Source organism: Camelina sativa, chromosome 2 (genome assembly GCF_030686135.1).
Source record: "Camelina sativa cultivar CO46 ecotype springtype chromosome 2, ASM3068613v1".
NCBI lineage: Eukaryota > Viridiplantae > Streptophyta > Magnoliopsida > Brassicales > Brassicaceae > Camelina > Camelina sativa.
Genome location: NC_141881.1, coordinates 18,470,599 through 18,495,568, shown reverse-complemented (window position 1 = coordinate 18,495,568; position 24,970 = coordinate 18,470,599). Strand labels below are relative to the sequence as shown.

The window sequence follows — 24,970 nt, the reverse complement described above, 5'->3', positions numbered from 1 at the left end:
AAAACAAAATTCAGTGTGCTGCTGAAGACCTCGTGGTCTAGTGGCTCTTGTGAACTTGCACTTGGGAGTTCTGGATTCAAGTCTCTGTAAGAGCATATTTTGAAAGTAACTTCATAACCCATTTAGGGTGGTGAACGGGCGAAAAAAAAATTGACAATCTAGGACTAGATCTAAAGATATGTAAACTCGCATAGACTTTCGATCAATTCCCACATGAAGTTGAGAACGCTACTTCCAGTGTAGCCGTGTAGGAGGTCGTAGCCATTTGGTAAAGGGATGGAATCGTATGTTGTGAAGTCGTTTGCTTTCCAAATTCACAATGAACTACAAATAAAAATCACCAATTTGTGATAGGATAAGACGATAGAAAAAAAAAAGCCCTATCAAAGTCATCTTGGATAGTGACAAAGATGCAACTTGAAGATTCAGAGTTTCAGGAAGAGATGATCGAGTGATATATAAGAAGTCATGTGATAAGGAGGAAATTAACGTTCAGTTAATGAAACATATGCAAAGCAAGTTAACTTTTCTGGTTGATCAAAAAAAAAAGAAAAAAAAACAAGTTATCTTTTCTATGTGCAAAAGGATTTAGAGATTTTGGTTTTGCTTAACAATGGTTTTTTAGAAATATTATTAGAAGTTTTAACAACTTTACAATCATCAATAAAAAAATAGGTTTCCCACATTGAACACTGTTACATTTTATTGCCACATACTTCCAACAAGAAAAGGCTTTTAAAACATACAAAAATGAAATTGTTAAGAACCGGTATCAAGAAAGCTATTACACATAATACATGCTCGATGTAAGTAGTTACACACATTAATTTCTGAAATATTTATACTCAGATATGAATACAAATAAAAACTCAATTTTTATTTTTATTTATAGCACATAAATTTTGGTTACTTATGAATGTTGTTATTAATTATTTGGTCGTAACGATCACAAGTCACAACGTAACTTATGACATTATTTTCGCACAATTAATTGTGTTCATTTTTTAGTAGAGTGAATTTTTAATCTTAATAAATTAATACAACTTAAATTAAGTAAATACTATCAAATGAAAAGTTTAAATTTGTATTTTCGGGTATGCATTCTTAAATAAATGTAAAAAAAAAAAGCATTCTCTATCTCCATCTTCTACAACTTTTTTTTTTCCTTTTTGTGCATAAAGCGAGACTAAAAAGGAAATTCGTCAAAGAAGACAGAAGAAAAAAAAGCGAGAAACTTTTTTTTCACTTTATCTGCATCCATCGCAAATCAGCTTATTCCTCACTTAAGTCAGAAAAACAAAGATATCACAAAATACACTCGTAGTATTCGTCCCTCTAAATTAATGTCGGCTAAATTTACAAATACTATTTTACAAAATACTTCTTCTAGTTTCTGTAACGAGCTTTTTAAAAAAAAAAAATGTTAATATCCAATTAAATGATTATATAATGGTTATTGCTTCATACCAAGCTGTTAAGGGTATTTCTCTTATTTTAATGTTTGTAACACTCCACTGCGTTAATTTTGATGTTTTCCTTTTATCTTTTTCACCCTCTTTTGATGTTTGAATTCTAAATATCAAATTTGTGGTTTCCATCTAACGCAAATGAATCATAATTAGCTGTCAAATCTAGTGTCTACATATTCAGAGGAGTTTCATAATAATAATATGATACAAGAGCTGCCAATTCAATTGAAAGTCAAATTTCAATTTTGAGAACTATATATATGTAGAACATTGCAAGTTTGTTTTTCTTATATAAAAGGGTTAGAACGTTGACCCCAAAAAAAAAAAACAAAAAAGGGTTAGAACATTGCAAGTTAATTATCAGTGCATATAACTGGACATTACTTTTCAAAAGTTGGTAGGAAAAGATTTGGTATTGTGCACTATCCATGATATATTTTCATGTGGATCAACTGTCTCCTTTCTCTTCTTCTTTTTGTCTCTCCCTCTCCTCTCTTTGACCCTTTTTGGACGTGAAATCTTAATCTGTTTGCTTAATATATTTTTTTTTTTTGGTTAAATGAATGTAAATTTTATTCAACTTAAAAAAAATTGTCTGCGTTATAGGCAACTTATAACCAAAACTAATGAAACACTAGAATACAACAAGAATTCGAAAAAGAAAGAGAGCATAACTTAGTCTCCTCTCTCTCTCTCTCTCTTTATATATATATATATATATATATATATATATATATATATATATTATATCTTCCCCCCCCCCACCCCCCCATTTTGTAGTACCTATACACTATGTTGTATATCACAAAAAAGTTCATATTTCTTTTAACATATTTTTGTTAATATAACGAGATAATATACATAATCAACATGTAGCAAAAACTTATAATCTAATTTTGTAACTAATTCTATCTAATTAAGATATTCTAAATGATGTTAGACCCCACTTTTAATCATTTTTTCTTCTTAATTATTCCATGGAAATTTATAATGGTGATCATTATATATATATATATATATGTAGAGTTGTAGACTAAACGAAGTAACGTAATTTAGTGTACGATATATGTTTAGGTCCCACTTTTATTTTTTGAAACAGATAAACAAGTCGATTAAAGAAAAATAATCTCAAATAAATCAGGACTGATGTAGTATATAGGCGATAAGTTTCTAAATATTGTACAAAATGAATTTGCGGACATAAAATCATAAGTCTCACAAAAATATGAAGTAAAATAGTCCACATTTACATTTTACAACAATATAAAAAAAAATAAAGGAAAAAGCACTCTATCAGCTAAGAACATAAGTATACAAACAAATTGATTGATCAAGTTTTGAGATTGATCTTAAATGACCTAATCATGACAATATGATTCTTTGTAGCTAATTTTGTACAAGAATTTTGTACTGTACTGTACTGTAATATTGAATTTCCCGTATATGTATGATTGAAATAATATATGGCTATGAAAATAGTATCGACTTTTTTGTTAGTATATATATGTATGAAATGGATATAGACATTACAAATGCATAGATGTCTTTTTTTCTGGTTAAAGGGTATGATAGATGTATAACTTTTTATACCAAACAAGATATGTAAACTACAACAAAAGAGAATTTATCTTGCAATTTCGTTGGCAATCGTCTAATATGTAAAGATACTCTGCAATTTGGTTAATTTGGTCATTGGATCTTTATTTTAAGTAGAGTTTTGATCACTTTAAAAATTACAGATTTTGGTGGATTTAGAAAGAGTTAAGAAAAGAGTTTAATTTTTTTGTCAAATAGTTTGCATATTCTCCTAGACTATCTTATTACACGATTGGAAAGGAAAAAACATAGATTGAAAACTGATTTGAACTTTCGTTTCAATCTGTAAAAACATATTATTGCAATTGTGCACGTAGTAAATTTATATGTTTTCTGTTGATAACCAAATTTACACACGAGAGTTACTTGCATTGGAGTGAGGGCCACAAAAAGATAAAGGGTCATTCGACTTCGTTCATGTTAGAACCAAGTCTAACAAATTTTGTTATTCGACAATTTAACAAATATCATACTAAAAAGAAACTTAATATATGTAAAAACTGACTTCGGGTTCATTTCCAAAATATATACATATTTAAAATTGTTGCAAATATATGTACGCGATGCGTTAAATATTGTATATTTTCTAGTATATGAACCATATATAGAAAAGACAGTCATGTGAAGTGACAACAATTCTAAATATAGATTGAAGTGTACTTTATTAAGTCGGTCCTAGTAACACCACTCAACATGACTATTGCCACAAAGAATGAAGTAATGGATTCAAGGCACATCTAAAACCACGCAACATTAGCCTCCTCAATCAACGCAAGACAAATTAAACAAACCTTCGAAGTGTATAAGATTACGGCTATATGGGATATTGCAAGTATCAGCTTTAGGTCAATCATGAAGATTACTTTCTGAAAAATTAATTAAAGATTAACTTAAAAATCACTTCGAAAATAACTAACTTAAAAGAACGGAAATATTAAGCTTCTTTCAGCCCTTATAAGTGCCAGCATTTGGCTTTGAAAAATATCCTCATCTTCTTCCAATTCTAATTTACACTACGTAAAAACTTCTTAGAAGAAACATGTCTCGTCACAGCTTCTTTAACCCAGTTGATCGTGAGCTTATCAATTACTTGAATATGAAGATCACCGAAAAGGACGATACACCTGCGGATGACAGCCAGATAAGGGAAGTTAAACTGTGCAGCCACCAACCTGATGAGATACCTGGTGATATACTAAACTAACTTCTTCTCGTTGTTTTTTCGTCAAAGGATCATATTATAAACACTTGAAAACATATAGTTTTTCGTGTTGAGTTTAACAGTTTTTTATGTATCTATATGGCATAAAAAAAGGCTTGGTGAGGATGGAATCTGACCACCTCTGGCACATCATATCACCTGTGGAAAAGTTAAACGGGGAATTTCAACAAACAAAGAGGACGTCCAAGACTGGTAACTGGACCATCTCCGGAAAAGAAACTTATGTGTACGACGTTAATGGTACTGAAATCATTGGCTTCAAGAGACATCTTGATTTCATGTTAAAAGGAGTCAAATCTCCCTCATCAAGGCGTACACCAAAAATAAAATCTGACTGGATAATTCACGAGTACAACTCCCTGATTCAGCATCCTAAAAAGGTATGCTTGCGTAGGTCATATATACATACACATCAATGGGGTTATTCATATATCGAGAATTTAATCATTAATGAATCTAATGTATAGGAAGCTTTTGTGCTTTGCAAACTTATGAAGAGGGCACCCAAAAAAAATCAAAGGGTCATACCAACAAAAAAAAAACTTATGAAAAGGGCAAGAGCTCCACGGAGTGGTGCTACCCGAGAGAACTTTCGGCATGTAGCAGACCCGGAGATCTCTCTTAATCCTGTGCAAGAGGCTTCTCCCGTGCTGGAAGTGGCTCCGGCGATGGTGGTGACTGTTCCGACCATCGCTCCTAATTCTCCGGTGCCGGAAGTGGCTCCGGCGATGGTGTTGACTGATCCGGCTAGCCCTCCTACTCCTGTAAGGATAAACAAAAAAACACATAAACTATTTTTAATTTACGCTAGACCTGCTATTATCATATCTGGACGACTTGCATGAACATGTCGTTAAGAAATAGTATCTATTCAACACGTGAGAGCAGAATCAAAACAGTTGCTCTGTTTTTGCCTCTTTGATTTTAACTCATACGCCGTCTCTTTTCTAACAATCTGAAGTAATTATATCATACGATGCAAATCATGCAATAATATTAAAGATGACATTTTTTTTTTTTTGTTTCTTGTCTTTGTCTTAGTGATAGATAAGGGAATATGTAATATTCACTTACGAACTATGTAAAGAGAATACTTGGAGAACACTCTCCTCTGTTTGTATATATGTCATACGAATAATGAATAGAAAGGCAACTCATTGATTACTCAGTAACATGGTATCAGAGCCTTTATTCTAAAAACCCTAAAAAAAAAATAAATAAATAAAAAAACAGAGCCGCCTCCCTTCTATCTCTTTCTTTCCCGATCTCTTAACCTCCTCTGCCTCTTGTTCTCTCTCGTTCATCTCTACTCTCCTCTTCTCTCTGTTTACTTTCTTCTTCTTTCACTCGATGGCTCAACCACTCGACAAAGTCTTCACCGTGACTCACATCAAGTCGCACATCCCTCTAGTTCTTGATATGCAAAAAATGAACTATGATGCTTGGCGTGAACTGTTCGAGACCCATTGCTACAGTTTTGGCGTCTATGGCCATCTCGATGGCACATCTACTCCGGCCAACGCAAACGATACCATATGGAAGGAACGTGACGGTATCGTTAAGATGTGGATCTACGGCACGATCTCCTCGTCCCTTCTCGACACCATCCTAAAAACTAGAAGCAGCGCCCGCGACATCTGGCTGTCCATCGAAAACCTCTTCCGTGACAACAAAGAGGCCCGTGCAATCCAACTCGACAACGAACTCAGATCTCTCACCATTGGCGACCTCTCTGTTCACGACTACTGCCAAAAGCTCAAGACCCTTTCAGATCTCCTCGCCAACGTCGACTCTCCCGTTACTGACCGTGTGGTTGTCATGCACATGTTAAATGGCCTATCGGAGAAGTTCGACAACATCGTTAACATCATCAAACACCGCCAACCATTCCCCTCCTTCTCTATTGCTCGATCCATGCTTGTGGAGGAGGAACGTCGTCTCTCCAAACAAGTTCGCACCGGTGCGACCACCTCGGCCACTTCCTCATCAGCAAACGTTCTCTACGCCTCCTCCCATGTTCACAACTCTGGCTCTCGAGACAACAATCACCGTGACGGTCACAACTCTGGTTCTCGCGACTACTCTGGCTACCGTGACAACACCAACACCAGAGGCCGCGGACGTGGACGTGGCGGCTCCGGAAGGGGACGTGGACGACATTCATGGCCACAATCGTACTGGCCATTGAACCCGCGCAACTGGCAAACACATCAACCTTGGTTCACCGCGCCGACCCCATATCCGCATTGGCCGCAGCAGCACTGGATGCCACAATCTCCGATGGCACACATCTCCACCACACATCCCGCGGCAGGAGTTCTCGGTCACTCACCTCAGTCGCCTGCTCTTCCGGCTCAACCAACGCAACTCCCCGCTGACCTAGCGGCTGCATTTGGCACTATGACAATGCAAGACCCAAACGATGCCAGTTGGTACATGGATACCGGCGCTACTTCGCACCTCACATCACAACCAGGTACCCTACGTTCTATTTCTAGTTTGAGCTCTGCCCCATCGGTTATTGTCGGTAATGGATCTTCTGTTCCTACCAAAGCAATTGGTTACTCTTCTCTACCCTCTAAAAGTCGTCCTCTTCACCTCAATAATATACTTGTGTGTCCTTCTATTATCAAAAATCTTATCTCTGTTCGTCAGTTCACTATCGATAATTTTGTGACTGTCGAGTTTGACCCCTTTGGTTTTTGTGTTAAGGACTATCCTTCCCGGCTCCCACTTCTCCGCTGTGATAGCAGTGGTCCACTCTACTCGGTTCACTCACCACCATCGGCCAACTTTCGTTCATCACCACCACAAGCCATGCTCACAACGGTGCCTAATACTCTCTTATGGCATTGCCGTCTAGGACATTTGGGAAATACTACTCTTCAATCTCTTATTTCTTCTCGTTTAATAAATTCTTCTAAATTTGATATGCCTCTTTGTCATGCATGTCAATTGGGGAAACACACTAGATTACCGTTTAATTCAGTTATTTCTTCTGTTTCTGAACCCTTTGAAATTATTCATTCAGATGTTTAGACCTCTCCAGTGTCCAGCATCAGTGGGAATAAATATTATGTTATTTATCTTGATCAATTTACACATTTTCTTTGGGTTTTTCCTATCCGCAACAAATCCGACGTCTATTCCACTTTCTTAACGTTCATGGCTTATGTCTCTAACTATTTTGGCCGCAGCATAAAATTTTTCCAATGCGATAATGGTGGTGAGTACCAAAACCGACAATTCCTCAATTACTTCTCTTCTCACGGCATTACCCCTCGGTTCTCCTGCCCCCACACTTCTCAGCAAAACGGCAAAGCCGAACGAACACTCCGAACATTAAACAACTCTATTCGCTCCTTACTCTTCCAAGCAAACATGCCTAACACATACTGGGTGGAAGCACTTATGATGGCAGCTCATCTCTTCAATATTCTTCCTTCGTCTGCCATAAACAATGAAATTCCGTTCACCAAACTCTTCCACAAGCCGGCCACTTACGATCACCTTCGGGTGTTTGGGTGTCTCTGCTATCCAAATCTCCTCCCTACCACCTCCCACAAACTCGACGCCCGCTCCATCGCATGTGTCTTCCTTGGCTACCCTTCCCATCATAAAGGCTATCGTTGTCTTGACCTCACTACTCGCAAGGTAATTATCTCTCGCCATGTCATTTTTGATGAATCAAACTTCCCTTTCTCCACCTTTTCTCAGCCTCAAGTCTCTCCACCACAAGCTGCACCACCTCTTCCGCAACCTATCTCCCCTCTTATCCGCCAACAAGCTTCCCTAAACCAGCCAACTACCACTCCTCAACCACCTCCGGCTCCGCCAGTTGCGCAACAGCCTACACAGGCCGTTAGTCACTCTATGAGGACGCGTAGCAAAAGCGGGATTACAAAACAAAAACAACTCCTTTCCCTTCATACAGAAACTATCTCACCTCTTCCCACTTCTCACTTAAAAGCTTTAGAAGATCCTAACTGGACGGCGGCCATGCATGAGGAACATGGAGCTCAAATTAAAAAGCGAACGTGGGACTTAGTACCACGACCCCCCAATACTAACATTGTGCGCTCTATGTGGTTATTTCGACATAAGTTTGGTGCAGATGGGAAGCTCTCTCGCTACAAGGCCCGCTTGGTCGCCAATGGAAAATCCCAAGAACTCGGCATCGACTGTGACGAGACATTCAGCCCGGTCGTCAAACCAGCCACGATTCGTCTAGTCCTCGAGCTCTCTCTCTCTCGGAACTGGCCCATCCATCAACTCGATGTCAAAAATGCCTTCCTCAACGGCACCCTAGAAGAGACGGTTTACATGCACCAACCGCCGGGGTTCCACGATCCAGAGAAACCCGATCATGTGTGTTTGCTCAAACGCTCCATCTACGGCCTCAAACAATCCCCGCGCGCATGGAATCAACGCTTCGCTCAGTATACCCGTAAAGTTGGTTTCGTGCAAAGCAAGGGAGACCCATCCTTGTTTGTCTACCATCGAAACCATGGCACCGCCTATCTCCTCCTCTATGTCGACGACATTGGTCTCACTGCATCCTCCACAACGCTGCTCAACGAGATCATCACCTCCCTTCACAATGAGTTCGAGATGACAGATTCCGGTGAGCTTCACTACTTCCTCGGCATCGCCATCAAGCGCAACACCTCCGGCTTCTTCCTCTCACAACAAAATTATGCTGCTGACATCTTACACCGTGCCAACATGTCAAACTGCAACTCTTGTACCACGCCGGCCGATTCTCGCACTCGCCTTGCCGCCGCAGATAGCCCATCGGTCTCCGACCCAACCCTCTATAGGAGTCTCGCCGGCGCCCTACAGTACTTAACTTTTACACGACCGGACATCTCTTTCGCCGTCCAGCAAATATGCCTCTACATGCATGACCCCCGGGAATCTCATCTCAAAGCTCTCAAACGTATCTTGCGCTATCTCAAGGGCACTCTTGCTCACGGCCTCCAACTCTACCCGTCACAACCTACCGGTCTCATTGCTTACACGGATGCTGACTGGGCTGGCTGCCCCTCTACTCGACGCTCAACTTCAGGCTATTGCATTTTCCACGGTGACAACTTAATCTCCTGGTCCTCCAAACGTCAACACACAGTCTCCCGTTCAAGCGCGGAGGCCGAGTATCGCGGCGTAGCTAATGTCGTCGCCGAAACAACATGGCTTCGCAACCTCCTCCTCGAATTACACTGTCCTCTCACCAAAGCCACTCTCGTCTACTGCGACAACATCAGCGCCGTCTACCTCTCCACAAACCCCGTTCAACACCAACGCACCAAATATGTCGAGATAGACATTCACTTTGTGCGTGAACGGGTCGCTCTCGGCACCGTACGTGTTCTCCACGTTCCCTCATCTCACCAATACGCAGACATCTTCACAAAGGGTCTCCCAACCCCATTGTTCACCGAGTTTCGATCCAGTCTGAGCATCCTTCCCAACGACGCTAAGACTGTGGGGGAGTGATAGATAAGGGAATATGTAATATTCACTTACCAACTATGTAAAGAAAATACTTGGAGAACACTCTCCTCTGTTTGTATATATGTCATACGAATAATGAATAGAAAGGCAACTCACTGATTACTCAGTAACACTTAGATCCTAAAGGAGAATATGTCTGTGGATGGTCTTATATATAACAACGACGAATATTGGAGAAGCTTTGCCCAGGAGATCTCTCTTAATCCTGTGCTAGAGGCTTCTCCGGTGCTGGAAGTGGCTCCGGCGATGGTAATGACTGTTCCGGCTATCGCTCCTAATTCTCCGGTGCCGGAAGTGGCTCTGGCGATGGTGTTGACTGATCCGGCTAGCCCTCCTACTCCTGTAAGGATAAACAAAAAAACACATAAACTATTTTTAATTTACGCTAGAGCTGCTATTACCATATCTGGACTTGCATGAAATAGTTTCTATTTACGCTAGACCTGTTAGGAAATAGTTTCTATTCAACACGTGAGAACAGAATCAAACCAGTTGCTCTGTTTTCTTTTTCTCTGTTTTTGCCTCTTTGATTTTAACTCATACGCTATCTCTTTTCTAACAATCTGAAGTAATTTTATCATACGATGCAATAATATTAAAGATGACTTTTTTTTTTTGTTTCTTGTCTTTTGTCTTAGTTCCTGAACATGTATGTGGATGATTTTGATTATAACCACGAATCTTGGGTAAGCTTGGAAGATATTTACGCACTGGACCAGACTGGACTGCTTGAATATGAATGGAATAAATGAGGTAGTGCATGGAAGCTCTGGACTTGATGCAAACGGCCTCATTGCGATATCAAGTTTTTTTCTTTTGTTTTCCTCTTTCTTTATTTGGACCACTTCTCAAGTTTTTTTTTTTTTTTTGGCTGTGTCTTTGTTTGTTTGTTTGTTTGAAAAGAGATATCTGATGTTTGCGCTTTTCACTTTACCTTCTTCTTAGTCTTTGACTCTCGAATTTAAACAATCGCCATCATATATGTGCCATGCAAATGCAACCGCCTTTGTGTTAGCACTGTTCTTTAGTCGAAGTTATAATATATCTTGATATACCTTAAAAACAGACTTCAAATCCAGCTCTTTTCGGATGACCAAAAACACAATCCAATTCTTGTAGTGGAGCCGACTGAGCACTATAACTATTTAAATAGCTATTCAAATATTTGGCATGGTTTCTTAAAAAGTAAATTGCAATTTTCAAGTAGTTTTATTGCGAGACAATATATATTCCTAAATTTGTTTGTTGTTTTGTTTTCTTTTCTCACTTGCTTTATCCTATTGTATCCCTAAACTCCAAGAATTTAATAGGCTACCTAGAGAATAAAAAAAAAAATTACATGACACTTTCATATATAAATAAAACATACGAAATAAATATAAGATTAAAGAAAATAATGGTAAAATGTGTAAATGTGGTATGGCTCTTTTCTATAAACATAGAGTATGTAACTAATTATTATCTCTCTCAATATCTAGCACATGAACGTGGCTGCGTGTGCATATATACATTAATTTGGAAATTATAATAAATTTTAAACGTATACTGTACATGGCTCTCATTACGTAAATAGAATATGCTGAACTTTCTGTAAATCGAAGAAAAGTTTGCTTTTCTAATATTATCAAATACTAGATTAAAAAGATTATTTTTCGACTTTAAAACATATACTCTAGGTTCCATTTTGTTTCTACCAATCCCAATGCACGAAAAGGGAAAGTGAATTGACGAAAAGAAAAAAGCAAAAGTGAAGATTTGGTTTCAACTAAAGAAAATATATAACACGAGAGGGAAAAAATGTGGTCCTCTAGATTTCATTCGCACCATCCTCTTGTTTCTTTGCCTTTTTTTTTTTTTTTTTTTTTTTCCACTTTTACTTTTTAATTATACTAGTTTATATCTCATATGTTTAGTGGTTTTTAGAACCACGTTTACACCTCTTTTCCATCGGTTTAGCCTTATATTTAGGTTTGTATAGGCATGGTTTAATATGCGTTTGTCTCTATTAGGTTTTGGCATCCAATCATGAAAGTGACAGGTTCTCGGAGACATTTAAACCAAAATGAAGTTAAAAAAATATCTAAAAGAGGTGAAGGAAAGATCAAGGGAGAGTTAAAGAACAAATGAGAAACCAGAATTGAAGCTGTAACGGCTAACCAAATTTTTGGCTGCCACTTCTACTTTCAGAAATTTCTCCATTATTATGTCTAACACTTCTACTTCAATTTTTTTTTTTTTTTTTTTCCCATTGTTCTTCAAAAGTTTCAAAATCTTCTGTCAAGTTCTTTTTTTTTTGTTATTCTTCACAATCATGTCTACTTAGTCAGAGTTTAGTCTATTTAATTGACTGATCTTTTCCTCTCACAATGCCTTGCATAGTTTACTTGTTGTATTCATCTCGCTTTTTGACTATGTCGGATGTCGCATATTGTCGTTCTAGTCTGTAGATAAGTTTATCTATCCCAACCTTTATGATTATGAGAGACTAATCATAAAGTTTATCTAATCAACCTTTAGATAAGTTTATCTATCCCATTCCATCTCTCTCATCACTTTAACATACCTCACTGGCCAACTCCACAATCCACATATATATATAGACCATTGTTATCTCTCAATCTTCTCAACGTACGTCAATATAAAAAAATGTTACTAAACTAACGGTCTCCAACTTTCTCATGTGAAATCGTCAAGTTCACGCATTACGCAGTATTACGATCTATTGTAGTTCCGGGCGCCTGAGACCAATGCTACCAAGGGTGTGGTCATTATCAATCATTAGTACACTATGGTGCTAATTTATTTTACTATTCGGTCACTTCTGCAAAAAGAACATCGACTCAAATCTAGGAGACACTCTCCTCCACCTACGCAAAGCCGAGTCGTGGTCACATAAGGAAGTCGAGACAACAAGTCAAATCATGGATAAAAGGTATCAATAAGTCAGTCCATCAACGAATACTCCCAGGGACTTGCAACTTCTTGGCAAAACCATTGATCATGAACATCAAATTGAATGATAACCGACAACTTTATGAGACGGTTTTGCTTCATTCTTGGCATGAGCAACCAAAGTGTGATAGCAGCTCAATTAGAGTCGTCCTATATTAATCACAGCAGCTGTTATCTCTACATCATAACACAGCTTTGCTTCGAGATATATAAAGTAGCAACAGGGCACAAGAAGGAACTCATACAAGGTTCTGTATCCTCCTGACCAGCCTAGTACGCTAAAGCGGAAGACCTCAAGAACCTCCAAAGCCCATTAAGTCTTTTATCGTTTATAACTTTATACTTTTTCCTGGTCTCTCTGTAAGAAAAAAACACTTTACCCACTCATATTTTAATAAGTTCTTTCAATTGAAATAGTATGATTGTGACAAAGGCAAACAAAATAAAAATTAATTTACCTTCTTTAATTTCTTTTTTCCAGTAGCGTTTAAGGCGCAGAAGAGAAGACTAAGCGGCAAATTTGTGTTTGTGAAATTGGCGGTTCGAACCACACAGCTCAAAAAACCCTAACCACACAGCACTAGAGAAAACGATTCGAAGGGGTTTTTGATTACTGTTGATGGTGATCGCAGCAGATATGAGATGCTTGAGATGCTTCTACACTCGAGCCCACTCTCTTCTCCTCCGATCTTCAACTCCGGTCACGATTCCTATTTCCCCCGTCCGTAACCGTATCCGTCTCCGTCGCTTCTCATCATCTCCCATCTCCTCCGTTTTCGACCTTCCCTCCTCTAATCAGGACGCGAGTTCGAGCAGAGAAGAGAAAGACACCGCAATTGGATTCTCCGATGAGAAATCGAGAAAAGCCGGTTCAACTGCTCGGGGATGGGATCCAGGGGAAGTTGTTATGAACAAATCGAAGAAAGGCAAATCGAAAACTGTTTGGGTTTGTGAGAGCTGTGGTCATTCTGATGGGCAATGGTGGGGGAGTTGTCGTGCTTGTCACAAGGTTGGGACTATGAAACGTTTCTCTGATGCTTCTCATTTAAGTAGTGCTAGTAGTAGCAAAGCTACTGGCTCTGGTCTTCAGGAGGGTACTGGTTTGTCTTGGTTACCTGACCAAGCAGGGGTGCAGCCTAATCGATTGACTGATGTTATTCGTGGGATTACTCAGCAGCAATGGCGATTTTCTCTGTATGTTCCAATATGCTATTTAGAAAAAAGGCTAATTTTGCTGCTTTTAGGTTCACTTGGTAGAATGGTTTAGCTTATATAGGTTTTGTTTTTGTTACAATCTGAGATATTCTTGTTGTTGGAGATATCATTTCTTGCGATATTTATGTTTAGGCCTGGACTTTTTGGGAGTGAAGTTGGCAGGGTGCTTGGTGGTGGCCTTGCCCCAGGTTTTATGCTGTCTTCAAAATTTTTAATTTCGTTCTGTCTTTAGCTGTTGACTCACTATGGTGCTGTTTTGTAGGTTCCTTGATTTTGATTGGTGGTGACCCTGGTATTGGCAAGAGTACCTTGTTATTGCAGGTTAGGAGATGTGATTTATGGTGTTTTAATTAGTTGTCTTCCCCTTTGCAAATGTTTATTGATTTTTAGTACTGGAAGAACGGTTTGTGCATTGGGTGTTTTGTAATACACATAATGGCTCTACTGATTCTCTCCTTCTTTTCTTGAATGGAAGATTGCATCTATAATTGCTGAGGGGAGTGAAGTGGCCGAACCAGCACCAGTTCTGTATATCTCTGGTGAAGAGGTTAGTAGTAGTCAGTAGTCATGCTCAGTTTTTCTCAAAGTTTCTGTTTCTCCTGCTTGTCTTTCCTTGTCTTCCTCACACCGGGTTTCTGATCAAACTTTTGGATTGTGTAATTCTCTGTGGCTGTTTCTTTTCAAACCATGCTGCTTAAGATGGTCTGGATGATCTTCATGCAAATGTTTAAGATGCAGCAAAGTAATTGTAGCTTGAGATCTAGGTTCTAGCAGCTTTATTTTGTGCAGTTGGACTTTCTCTGCAAAAAAATGTTTGGCTGTTTTTCTTCTCGCGTTTTCTCTTTAATGTTAGAGTTATGGTACTTTTAGTATGTTCTGAAGGATCTCATCCCACGCATTCTGTGGACTTGATTACACATTCTTCATAAGATCTCATCCCAACTGCAGAGTGTCGAGCAAATAGGAAGTCGGGCTGACAGGATGAAAATTCAAACTGAAGAGCTCTACCTGTTTTCGAGCTCTGATCTTCAGGTATATTATTTTATGTTAATTAACATTCTTATTATCTTAATCAAACAGAAGTCATATTTCAATACTTCTTTAAACACCTAAGCAATGGACAGCTGCATATTCCTATTTTGTGCCTAACTATATCCCCTAATTAATTCTCCTCATGTTTACACGCCAAACACCAAATCCATGCTTTGTGAAATTCTCAAGTCTGCGTATCATAACTGAGAAAAAAAATTTTAGTCTCTATGTTTTGATCAGGTAACTGAAGCACATCGTTTGTTCTGATTTATTTCAGGACATTCTAAACAAAGCTCATCGGCTATCTCCCCGAGCTCTCATCATTGATTCAATTCAAACAGTTTACCTAAAAGAAGTGACTGGAAGTGCTGGTGGTCTCACACAGGTAGAACTACTTGAATTTTCTTCTAATTACTATGAGCAAGAAGTTATGCCATAGCTGCTTTTTGTTGCTTCCCATGTTACATGGAATCCCACATCCTTTAATTTATGTTTTAAAAAGGAATTTTTGATGTGTTAGAGGAAGACGGGACTCCAGCATTCTCTTTTTCGTCGCATTTCCCGTAACTCTTCTTTTAATCTGCTGAAAAGGCTACTTTCTTGGAAATCTCTGATGGTGGCAGGTTAAAGAGTGCACATCAACCCTGTTGCGTTTTGCTAAGAAATCTAATGTCCCTGTTTTCTTGGTGAGTAAGCACCATCCTTCCAATTCCTTCCTTCAATATCTGGCGTTTGATCTGGATCAGATGTTTTATGCACGTTACTTTCTGTTTTAGGTTGGACATGTTACGAAAGCGGGAGATATTGCAGGACCTCGTGTTTTGGAGCACATAGTAGATGTTGTCTTGTACTTGGAGGTGCTTTATATTTTCTGTTGTCTTTAGATATGCCTTCATGATATCCTCTTCAATAAATGACGCTCTGTAGTTCTAACTGAATACTTTGGTTTTGTTTCTATTAGCTTGATAACCTCTTTTCTAGAATAGAGACAGTTTATGAGCTTAATTTGTTAGGAAATATAACAGAAGATGATTAGTTGACATGTACTTTACGTCAAAATTCAGGGTGAAGAATCATCAACGTACCGCTTGCTTCGATCTGTGAAGAATCGGTTTGGGTCGACTGATGAAGTATGTATACAAATCCCTCATAGTATGTTATTTTCTCTTACTGCCTGTTTTCTTTTTCCCGAGAACTTGCTAGTTTAAGCATCTTATTTCTGTGGATTGTGTTCCCTTTATTCTTTATGTTGTTCGAGTTTGCTTGTTATATGTACACGTATTTTTTTTTCGAGTTGAGGATTATTGAATAAATCATGGCTATCTCCTTTGTCAGCTTGGAGTTTTTGAAATGTCAAACTCAGGACTTGAAGTGGTCTCCAACCCTAGTGGAATATATCTTAGTCAACAGAACCCAGATTCAGATGTTTTAGCTGGATTAGCTGTAGCAGTTGTTATGGATGGATCAAGGAGTTTCCTAATTGAAATTCAGGTAGATAATCAGAGTATTCTGCTTCGTTATCTTATTCTGCTTCAGAATTCCAAAAAAGTGTAAAAGGCTCTGGCTTGATAAGTGAAACTGCGCTTTGAAAGTCTTTATTCATTTTGCATAGTCAATATGATGAGAATCATGACTTACTTTGGTTGTATTATGTATGTTCAAAATGGCGCCAATGCTGACCTCTCATCATTAGCTGCCTCATATGTACTTGCGGACTTTGAAGCAAAGTATTGTAGTTCTTGTTTAAACATTGGTTTTTGTTATTATGTAGGCATTGTGTTCGCCTGGATCAACAGTTTCAAGGCATGTCAATGGTGTTCAAGCTAGCAGAGCTGACATGATAATTGCAGTGAGTGCTACTACTAACATTGTCTATTCTTACTTTCCAATAACAGTATACTTTGGAACATGCCCTCTCTACTACTTTCCTTTTAAATAACTGTTAACGTTTTGTTATGTGCCTATCTATCATATCACAGGTTCTTATGAAGCAAGCTGGTCTTAGAATTCAGGAAAATGTAAGTTTATAGAGATTTCTTTGTAAATTGTGTCAGTCTGCAATGCTGCTCGTCATGTGCATCTTGTTCTCTCTAATAACGTAGTGGTACTGTCTATACTAAATGATAGGAAGCATGTTAAACTCCAATCTTCACTATCTACGTATCATAGTGATTGCAGTACTGATATAATGATGAATATATGTTCTTTAGGGGATTTTTCTGAACGTTGCTAACGGAATGGCTCTTTCTGAGACTGCTGGCGATCTTGCAATAGCAGCAGCAATTTGTAGCAGGTACGTGTTATTTACTTCATTAAGCTCTTGAAAAGTGTCTTTGCGTTATTTAGTTCCTAGCTGCGAATGAAGCACTACACTTTTATTGCACAATCCAGTTTCTTGGAGTTTCCAATTCCTCACGGTGTGGCATTCATCGGTGAGATTGGTCTAGGAGGCGAAGTTCGCACGGTAAGAAATAATATTTGAACGAATCAGCTAACTCTTATTTTAGAATCTGGATGAATTGTATGACTGAAGGATAATGGCACAGGTACCAAGAATGGAGAAGAGGGTGAGTACAGTGGCAAAGCTAGGCTTTAGCAAATGTGTGGTTCCCAAATCAGTGGAGTCGTCATTAAAAGCGTTGAATTTGAAAGATATTGAGATTATCGGATGCAAGAATCTGAAAGAGTTAATCAATGCTGTGTTTAGGGGATGATGTGATTAAGCAATTCTGTGTTCAAGGGAGACTGAGATTAAGCATTAACTCAAACTTTGTCTCTGTAGCAATTCAATACGGTTTAGTATGGTTTGATTTTTTTTTCCTGGTTTTAGTTTTATCAGTTTTACAGAAACTAAAACCAGTTCAAACCATTTGTAATATGGTTTAGTTTTATTAAATTCGGTTGATGTTACAATTATAAAATATGATTACATATGTTCAATAGTCAAATACTGTACATGTATATCTGAAATTTAATAAACGTTACTTTCATAGTTTAATTAAAATCGGTTTTAGTAAGGTTATTCTTTTTGTTTTTTTTTTTGTTGTAAAACAGTAAGGTTTTTGTTTGATGAAACCAATTGATTTACAATTTCAATTTATACATTTTTGTTTTGTTTTGGGTTACATTCATGTTTTGTTTTGGCCACCAGACAATGTGATGGGGCATTTAATATATGGTCTACAATTCTATCCATTAGGGATTCATGATATTTTTACATGTTAGATATGAAACAAAGACTCTAGTAGGATGGGTTGATGAGTAAATGTATGAGAGGGAAGTGCAATGTATAAAAACCACATAATAGAGAGCAGCGCCGTTTCAGACCAAACATCATAACGTTCTCACATGTCACATGCGACATTGTCCTCTCCACATGCCCATTCTTCGCTCCCCGCCAAATAACACCCAATTTTAATCTTTCTTCTTTACATTTTCTTTCAAATAATTAAACATTTTGTTTATAACAATTGACAAAAACTTCCAACCTATCTACATATGCTTTATCTACAGAAAACTTCTTCAACAACACTGTTTAAATCATTGGTTGTGCTAAGCGTTGCTCATTAAATTATTGACGGAGTTTGATAAATGCCAAAAAGAAGTGAACAATTATTTAGGTAAAATAGAAAAAGTTAAGGTATATACAAACAAATAACATAGTACGAGAAAAAAAGTTACACGTTCTTCAATGTATATCATGCAATATCTCCATTTGATAAATTAAAATGTCGTATCACTTAAGAAATACAGTAACGAATTATGAAATTAAAGAAACATTGTAAGATGAATTATGAAACAAGTAAAAATATGTCCGCAATGATTAAACTTTTACTTTTGTTTAACAAAATCATAAACTATCATATAATTCATTGTTGTTTTTTTTTTGACAAATAGCTCTAAATTATTAGTGGGGGTTTAGTGCATGTTACGAATAATACATTGTTAACACTATACTCTTATATTATATAGTCTCTATATTAATAGTATAGTGTTGGTGTATTAAGTTTCCTTTAGCTTAATACACTTAGTATATAACTAAGGTGTAAGACTCTTATTCCAATTAATGAGAAATCAGATTCTTTTCTTCTCTCTCTCTAACTGTTAACATGGTATCAGAGCAAGTTTGTTAGTGAGAGAAATTTTTCCGCCATTGTTGATTTCGATAGATTCATCATCAGATCTTCGAATTCATCTTCGATTTCTCATTCAATCGGCTTTATCTCTTTGGGTAAATCGTTTTAGAGCTCAATTCCAGCTCGTTTTCTTGTTTTCTGTTACGCGATGAGTGCTTCTTTCGATCAGATTGCTTCAATCTTCGTTGTTCATCTTCTCTTGGCGATTGCGGTGTTTATCTATATACTCGTCGTCTTCGTCGGTGTTCTTGAAGCTCTCTTTTCTAATTAAGGTGGATTCTGTTACGATTCTTTGATTTGGCTACCGGATCCTTCCTTTTTTTTTTTTTTTTTTTCGGCCATGGCGAATCTAACATCTGACTCAGTGTCCGATTCATCTCAACCGACTGATCAGTATAACAATCCTTATTTTCTTCATGGCACTGATCACGCTGGGTTAGTCTTGGTTTCTGATCGATTGACAACAGGTGCTGAGTTTCATTCATGGCGACGATCCATGCGAATGGCACTTAATGTCAGGAATAAGCTAGGATTCATCGACGGTACGATCTCTAAACCATCTCCTGATCACCGTGATTTTGGATCTTGGTCTCGATGCAATGATATGGTATCTACTTGGTTGATGAACTCTGTATCGAAGAAGATAGGTCAGAGTCTTTTGTTTATCCCAACCGCAGAAGGTATATGGCAAGATATTATATCTAGGTTCAAACGGGATGATGCTCCGAGGGTTTATGAGATTGAGCAGAAGCTTAGCTCTATTCAACAGGGAGCGATGGATGTAACTACTTATTACACTGAGCTAGTGACTCTTTGGGAAGAGCTCAAGAATTATGTTGAACTCCCTGTTTGTACCTGTGGCAAATGTGAATGTAGTGCAGCAGTCTTATGGGAAAAATTGCAACAGAGAAGTCGAGTAACTAAGTTCTTGATGGGTTTGAATGACTCTTATGAAGCTACTCGCAGGCACATTTTAATGATCTCACCGATGCCTTCTATTAAGCAAGCTTTCCACATGGTGACACAAGATGAGAGGCAGAAGAATATTGTTAAACCATCTCGTTCTGAGGGCATTGTGTTTCAAGCCTCTGGTCCATCTCCTGCTCTTTTATCTGATCCATCTTCTTATGCGAATCCAGTGGAGAATGTTGCCTATGCCGTTCAAAACTCATATCGTCCAAGACAGGCACGTCCTATATGCACGCATTGTGGAATGACAGGACACATTGTTCAGAAATGCTTTAAGCTTCATGGTTATCCACCTGGCTACATCCCTGGTTTTAAGAGCATCTCCTCTGGTTTTCATGCTCAGCGAGTGAACAATCCACAGGTTCTTCCGCCTAAAGGTCAGCATCAGAGTCAGCATACTCCAAGGACACATGCTGTGGCAAATGTTACTTCGACTATGCCTTATGTTCCTCCACCAGCTTTGAATGCTATCAATTTGGATGTGAGTAAGATGACCTCTGATCAGATGCAGACCTTAATTCAGCAACTATCAACGCACATGACACTTCCAGACAATCAAGCTCTTACCAAGGTTTCTTCCATTTCTGAACATGGTGCTATGGCTGTTGAATCTTCTGCTGGTATTATTTCTTTTCCTTCCACTTCACTTCGTTTTGAACATAACCAACTTACTTTTCAACATCAATGTCTCTCATCCCTTCACTCAAAACTCCCATATGGTTCTTGGATTATTGACACTGGTGCTACTACACATGTTTGTTCTGATCTTGCCTTGTTTAGTGAAACGGTTCCAGTTTCTGGTGTGACAGTCTCTTTTCCGGACGCCACTAGAGTTGATATTGCACACACTGGCACGATTCATCTTTCAGATTCTCTCATTTTGCATCATGTCTTGCATGTTCCATCTTTCAAGTTCAATCTTATATCTGTTAGTAGTTTGCTAAGATCTAGTAATTGTTCAGCACATTTCTTTGCTAATTCATGTTTCATTCAGGAGTTTATTCAGGGCTTGATGATTGGTAGAGGCATCTTATTACATAATCTCTACATACTACAACTTGATTCTCCTGCATCTCATGCTTCGTCTTCCATCGCAAGTTCTTCCACTTCGTCTCATTTCTTTGGATCCTTGACTGTCGATGGTGATCTCTGGCATGCTCGCCTTGGACATCCGTCTGCTGACAAGTTACAATTCATTCCGGGTACTATATCAAAAACTGCTAAGACATCATCTCCCTGTCATGTTTGTCATTTAGCTAAACAAAAAAGATTATCATATATGGCTCATAGTAAACTGTCAGCTTTACCTTTTGATTTACTTCATCTAGATGTTTGGGGTCCTTTCTCAACAGAGTCTGTAGATGGATATAGATATTTTCTTAGTATAGTTGATGATTGTACTAGAGCTACTTGGCTTTATATGTTGAGAAATAAAAGTGAAGTTTCTTCTTATTTCCACGATTTCATACAATTGGTACTGACTCAATACAAATCAACAATTAAAGTCATTAGAACCGACAATGCTCCTGAATTAGCTTTCACAGCTATTGTTAAGAAACATGGCATTTTGCATCAATTTTCCTGTGCTTACACCCCTCAACAAAATTCGATTGTTGAAAGGAAGCACCAACATCTTCTCAATGTAGCTAGGGCTTTACTTTTTCAATCAAATGTTCCCCTTGCATATTGGAGTGATTGTGTATTAACTGCTGTCTTCTTGATTAACCGAACTCCATCTGCTTTACTTGCTAATAAAACACCTTATGAATTGTTAACCTCTCGTAAACCAGATTACACACATCTTCGAACTTTTGGCTGCTTGTGTTATGTCTCTACTTTACAAAAGGATCGCCATAAGTTCAGTCCTAGGGCTGATAAATGTGTCTTTTTAGGATATGCATCTGGTTATAAAGGCTATAAGGTGTTGCATTTAGATACTAATTCTGTTTCCATCTCTTGTCATGTTGTTTTCCATGAAACATACTTTCCATTTCATGATATCTCTGCATCATTCCCATCTGAGATTTTTCATCATAATATCTTACCCATCTCGATTGACCTACCTGATGATGTGACGCATTCATCACATGTTCCTCTTGCATCACCCACACATGCATCATCTGTGCATCCACCAACACCCTCTAGTGTTGTTCAACCGGCTGAAGCGGGTGTTATCACAGACACTGGAGTTGTTTCACTTCACAATGCCAGACCAAAACGCATCAGTAAGGTACCAGGTTATTTGTCTGATTATCATTGTGCTCTTGCCCAGCTTACACCTCCCATTCCTCTTCCAGCCACACATAAAACACCATATCCTCTTTCTTCCGTTCTTTCTTACACAAATCTTAAAAAACCCTATCAGTCTATTGTTCTATCTTTTTCGCTAGACACAGAACCTACATCTTTTCAACAAGCCATCAAATGTAAGAAATGGACGAAGGCTATGGATGTGGAGCTTGATAATATGGAGGTAAGTGGCACTTTTGATGTTGTTTCTTTACCACCTGGGAAGAATGTCGTTGGTTGCAAATGGGTCTATACTATTAAATATGATGCGGATGGTAGTATCGAAAGGTATAAAGCTAGATTAGTTGCCAAGGGTTTTACCCAACAGGAAGGTGTTGATTTCTTTGAAACTTTCTCTCCTGTGGCTAAAATGGGTAGTGTGAAGTTTCTTCTTGGATTAGCAGCTAAAAAGGGCTGGAGTCTTTGTCAAATGGATGTCACTAGTGCTTTCTTGCACAGTGAGCTCGACGAGGAGATTTATATGAGCCTTCCTCTCGGTTATACTCCAGCTTCGGGTGTTTTACCACCTAACCCTGTTTGTCGACTGAAGAAATCTATCTACGGATTGAAACAAGCTTCTCGACAATGGTATAAGTGTTTCTCTTCTGTTCTTTTGAACAATGGTTTTACTCAGGCTCCCTCTGAGAATACTTTATTTGTCAAGATGACTGATTCTTCTTTCATAGCGCTCTTAGTCTATGTAGATGACATCATGATTGCAAGTAATAGTGATGCAGAGGTTCTATCTGTTAAGACGATACTCGCGAAGGCTTTCAAAATCAAGGATTTAGGTCCGGCACGATTCTTTTTGGGACTCGAGATAGCTCGAAATTCTGCTGGAATATCTGTCAGCCAGCGCAAGTATTGTCTGAATCTTCTCAGTGACACTGGTTATTTGGGTTGCAAGCCTAAGAATGTTCCCATGGATCCTACTAAGGCGTTATTCAAAGACACTGGTGTTCTTCTTCCTGAAGCTGAGATTAGTTCGTACAGAGCATTGATTGGACGGCTCTTGTACTTAACCATCACTCGCCCTGATATCACGTTTGCAGTCAACAAGCTAAGCCAGTATCTCTCTTGTCCTACGGATGCACATCAGCATGCGGCTCAACATGTTCTCAAATATCTCAAAGGGAACCCAGGACAAGGTTTGTTTTACTCTGCTCATGATGATGTTGGCTTGACTGCATTCTCTGATGCAGACTGGGGTACTTGTCTCGATTCTCGACGCTCTGTCACTGGTATGTGCACTTTCTTAGGCTCTTCTCTTATTACTTGGAAGTCTAAGAAGCAGAAGATTGTTAGTAGCAGCAGTACAGAGTCCGAGTACAGGGCAATGGCTATAGCTTCGGATGAGTTAGTCTGGTTAACACAACTTTTGCGGGCTTTTCATATCCCGATACGTGGACCAGCTAGGCTCTATTGTGACAATAAGTCTGCTACTCACATTGCGAACAATCCGGTCTTCCACGAACGCATTAAACATATGGAGATTGATTTGTATCGTACGAGGGATCGGGTACTCGCAGGTGTTCAACAAGTGCAACACATTTCGACTGGGAACCAACTTGCGGATATCCTCACTAAACCTCTGCAGGCTGGTCCTTTCCACTCTCTTCTTGATAGAATGTCTGTTTCAAGTCTTTTCCTTCCACCATCCGATTCCAGTTCAAAGACTTGAGGAGGGGGTGTTAACACTATACTCTTATATTATATAGTCTCTATATTAATAGTATAGTGTTGGTGTATTAAGTTTCCTTTAGCTTAATACACTTAGTATATAACTAAGGTGTAAGACTCTTATTCCAATTAATGAGAAATCAGATTCTTTTCTTCTCTCTCTCTCTAACTGTTAACATACATTACTATATTCGCTTCCGCCAATGATTAGATAATCCAATTTGGATTCCTATTTAGAGAACCAAATGTGCTGTTGTTAGAACAACGGTCGCAACTCCATAACATTGTCCATGATATCATTGCTAACTAACTTCCTCTTTCGAGTTCATACTTTATTATATAAATCAAGTATATGAATAAAGTATAATTATAATACCAATTTTTTTTCACTTGTCATCTGCAGTTACATTTAAGATTATCACTTAGCTACTACTCAAATTAAAAACTGATAGGTAGATTAAAAGTAGAAAATAGATGGATTTACACGAGCCCTAGAGTATTTAGGCATAAACAAGAGATTTTGATATTTTCTTTTGGGGTTAATTTGGGTTCAAAACCAACTCCAAAAGATGCATTGAATAGATAGGTTGGTGTCTATCTGTCTGGACTCTAGAGTAGCTCTTCAAATTTCAAACTATTTGGAAGCTTTAAAACAAAAGTCTCGTGCTCTCTATATCCTAAACTTTTAACCGTGGGATCTTTAAAACCCATACGCTCCCTTAACCATATTAGATCACCATATATAGATTTACAATAATTTGAAAGTTTAATGCAATTTTTACATTACATTTTAAAACTCATAATTTACACGTGCTAAAAGGGGCTTGGTTGTTATAGAAACATTGTTCGAAGCTAAAATTATTTTAAAGACGCCATTTGAAACTAGTCCACATAAT

At 38.1% G+C, this 24,970-nt stretch overlaps 2 protein-coding genes across 5 annotated transcripts; both read left to right on the top strand.

Annotated features, from left to right (window-relative positions):
- The first annotated feature begins 13,171 nt into the window (after positions 1 to 13,171).
- Positions 13,172 to 17,921, top strand: LOC104725093 (uncharacterized). Of its 4 annotated transcripts, none has more exons than XM_010443701.3 (15): positions 13,172 to 13,947; positions 14,101 to 14,156; positions 14,231 to 14,289; positions 14,444 to 14,515; positions 14,917 to 15,000; positions 15,278 to 15,385; positions 15,624 to 15,686; positions 15,777 to 15,857; positions 16,065 to 16,130; positions 16,336 to 16,491; positions 16,772 to 16,849; positions 16,980 to 17,018; positions 17,211 to 17,293; positions 17,392 to 17,464; positions 17,547 to 17,921. In XM_010443701.3, exons 1-15 carry the CDS (start codon positions 13,373 to 13,375, stop codon positions 17,712 to 17,714), a joined length of 1,761 nt encoding a protein of 586 aa, XP_010442003.1. In that variant the 5' UTR covers positions 13,172 to 13,372; the 3' UTR covers positions 17,715 to 17,921. The 4 variants fall into 4 exon arrangements, 1 of the variants encoding a protein (XP_010442003.1); XR_015580514.1 differs by having other exon boundaries at positions 13,178 to 13,947; positions 16,065 to 16,152; XR_015580515.1 differs by having other exon boundaries at positions 13,178 to 13,947; positions 15,521 to 15,686.
- Positions 17,922 to 19,458: 1,537 nt separating this feature from the next.
- On the top strand, positions 19,459 to 21,557 carry LOC109126772 (uncharacterized). The gene is made up of 2 exons (XM_019230545.2): positions 19,459 to 20,725; positions 21,100 to 21,557. Exons 1-2 carry the CDS (start codon positions 19,477 to 19,479, stop codon positions 21,126 to 21,128), a joined length of 1,278 nt encoding a protein of 425 aa, XP_019086090.2. The 5' UTR covers positions 19,459 to 19,476; the 3' UTR covers positions 21,129 to 21,557.
- The last annotated feature ends 3,413 nt before the right edge of the window (positions 21,558 to 24,970 follow it).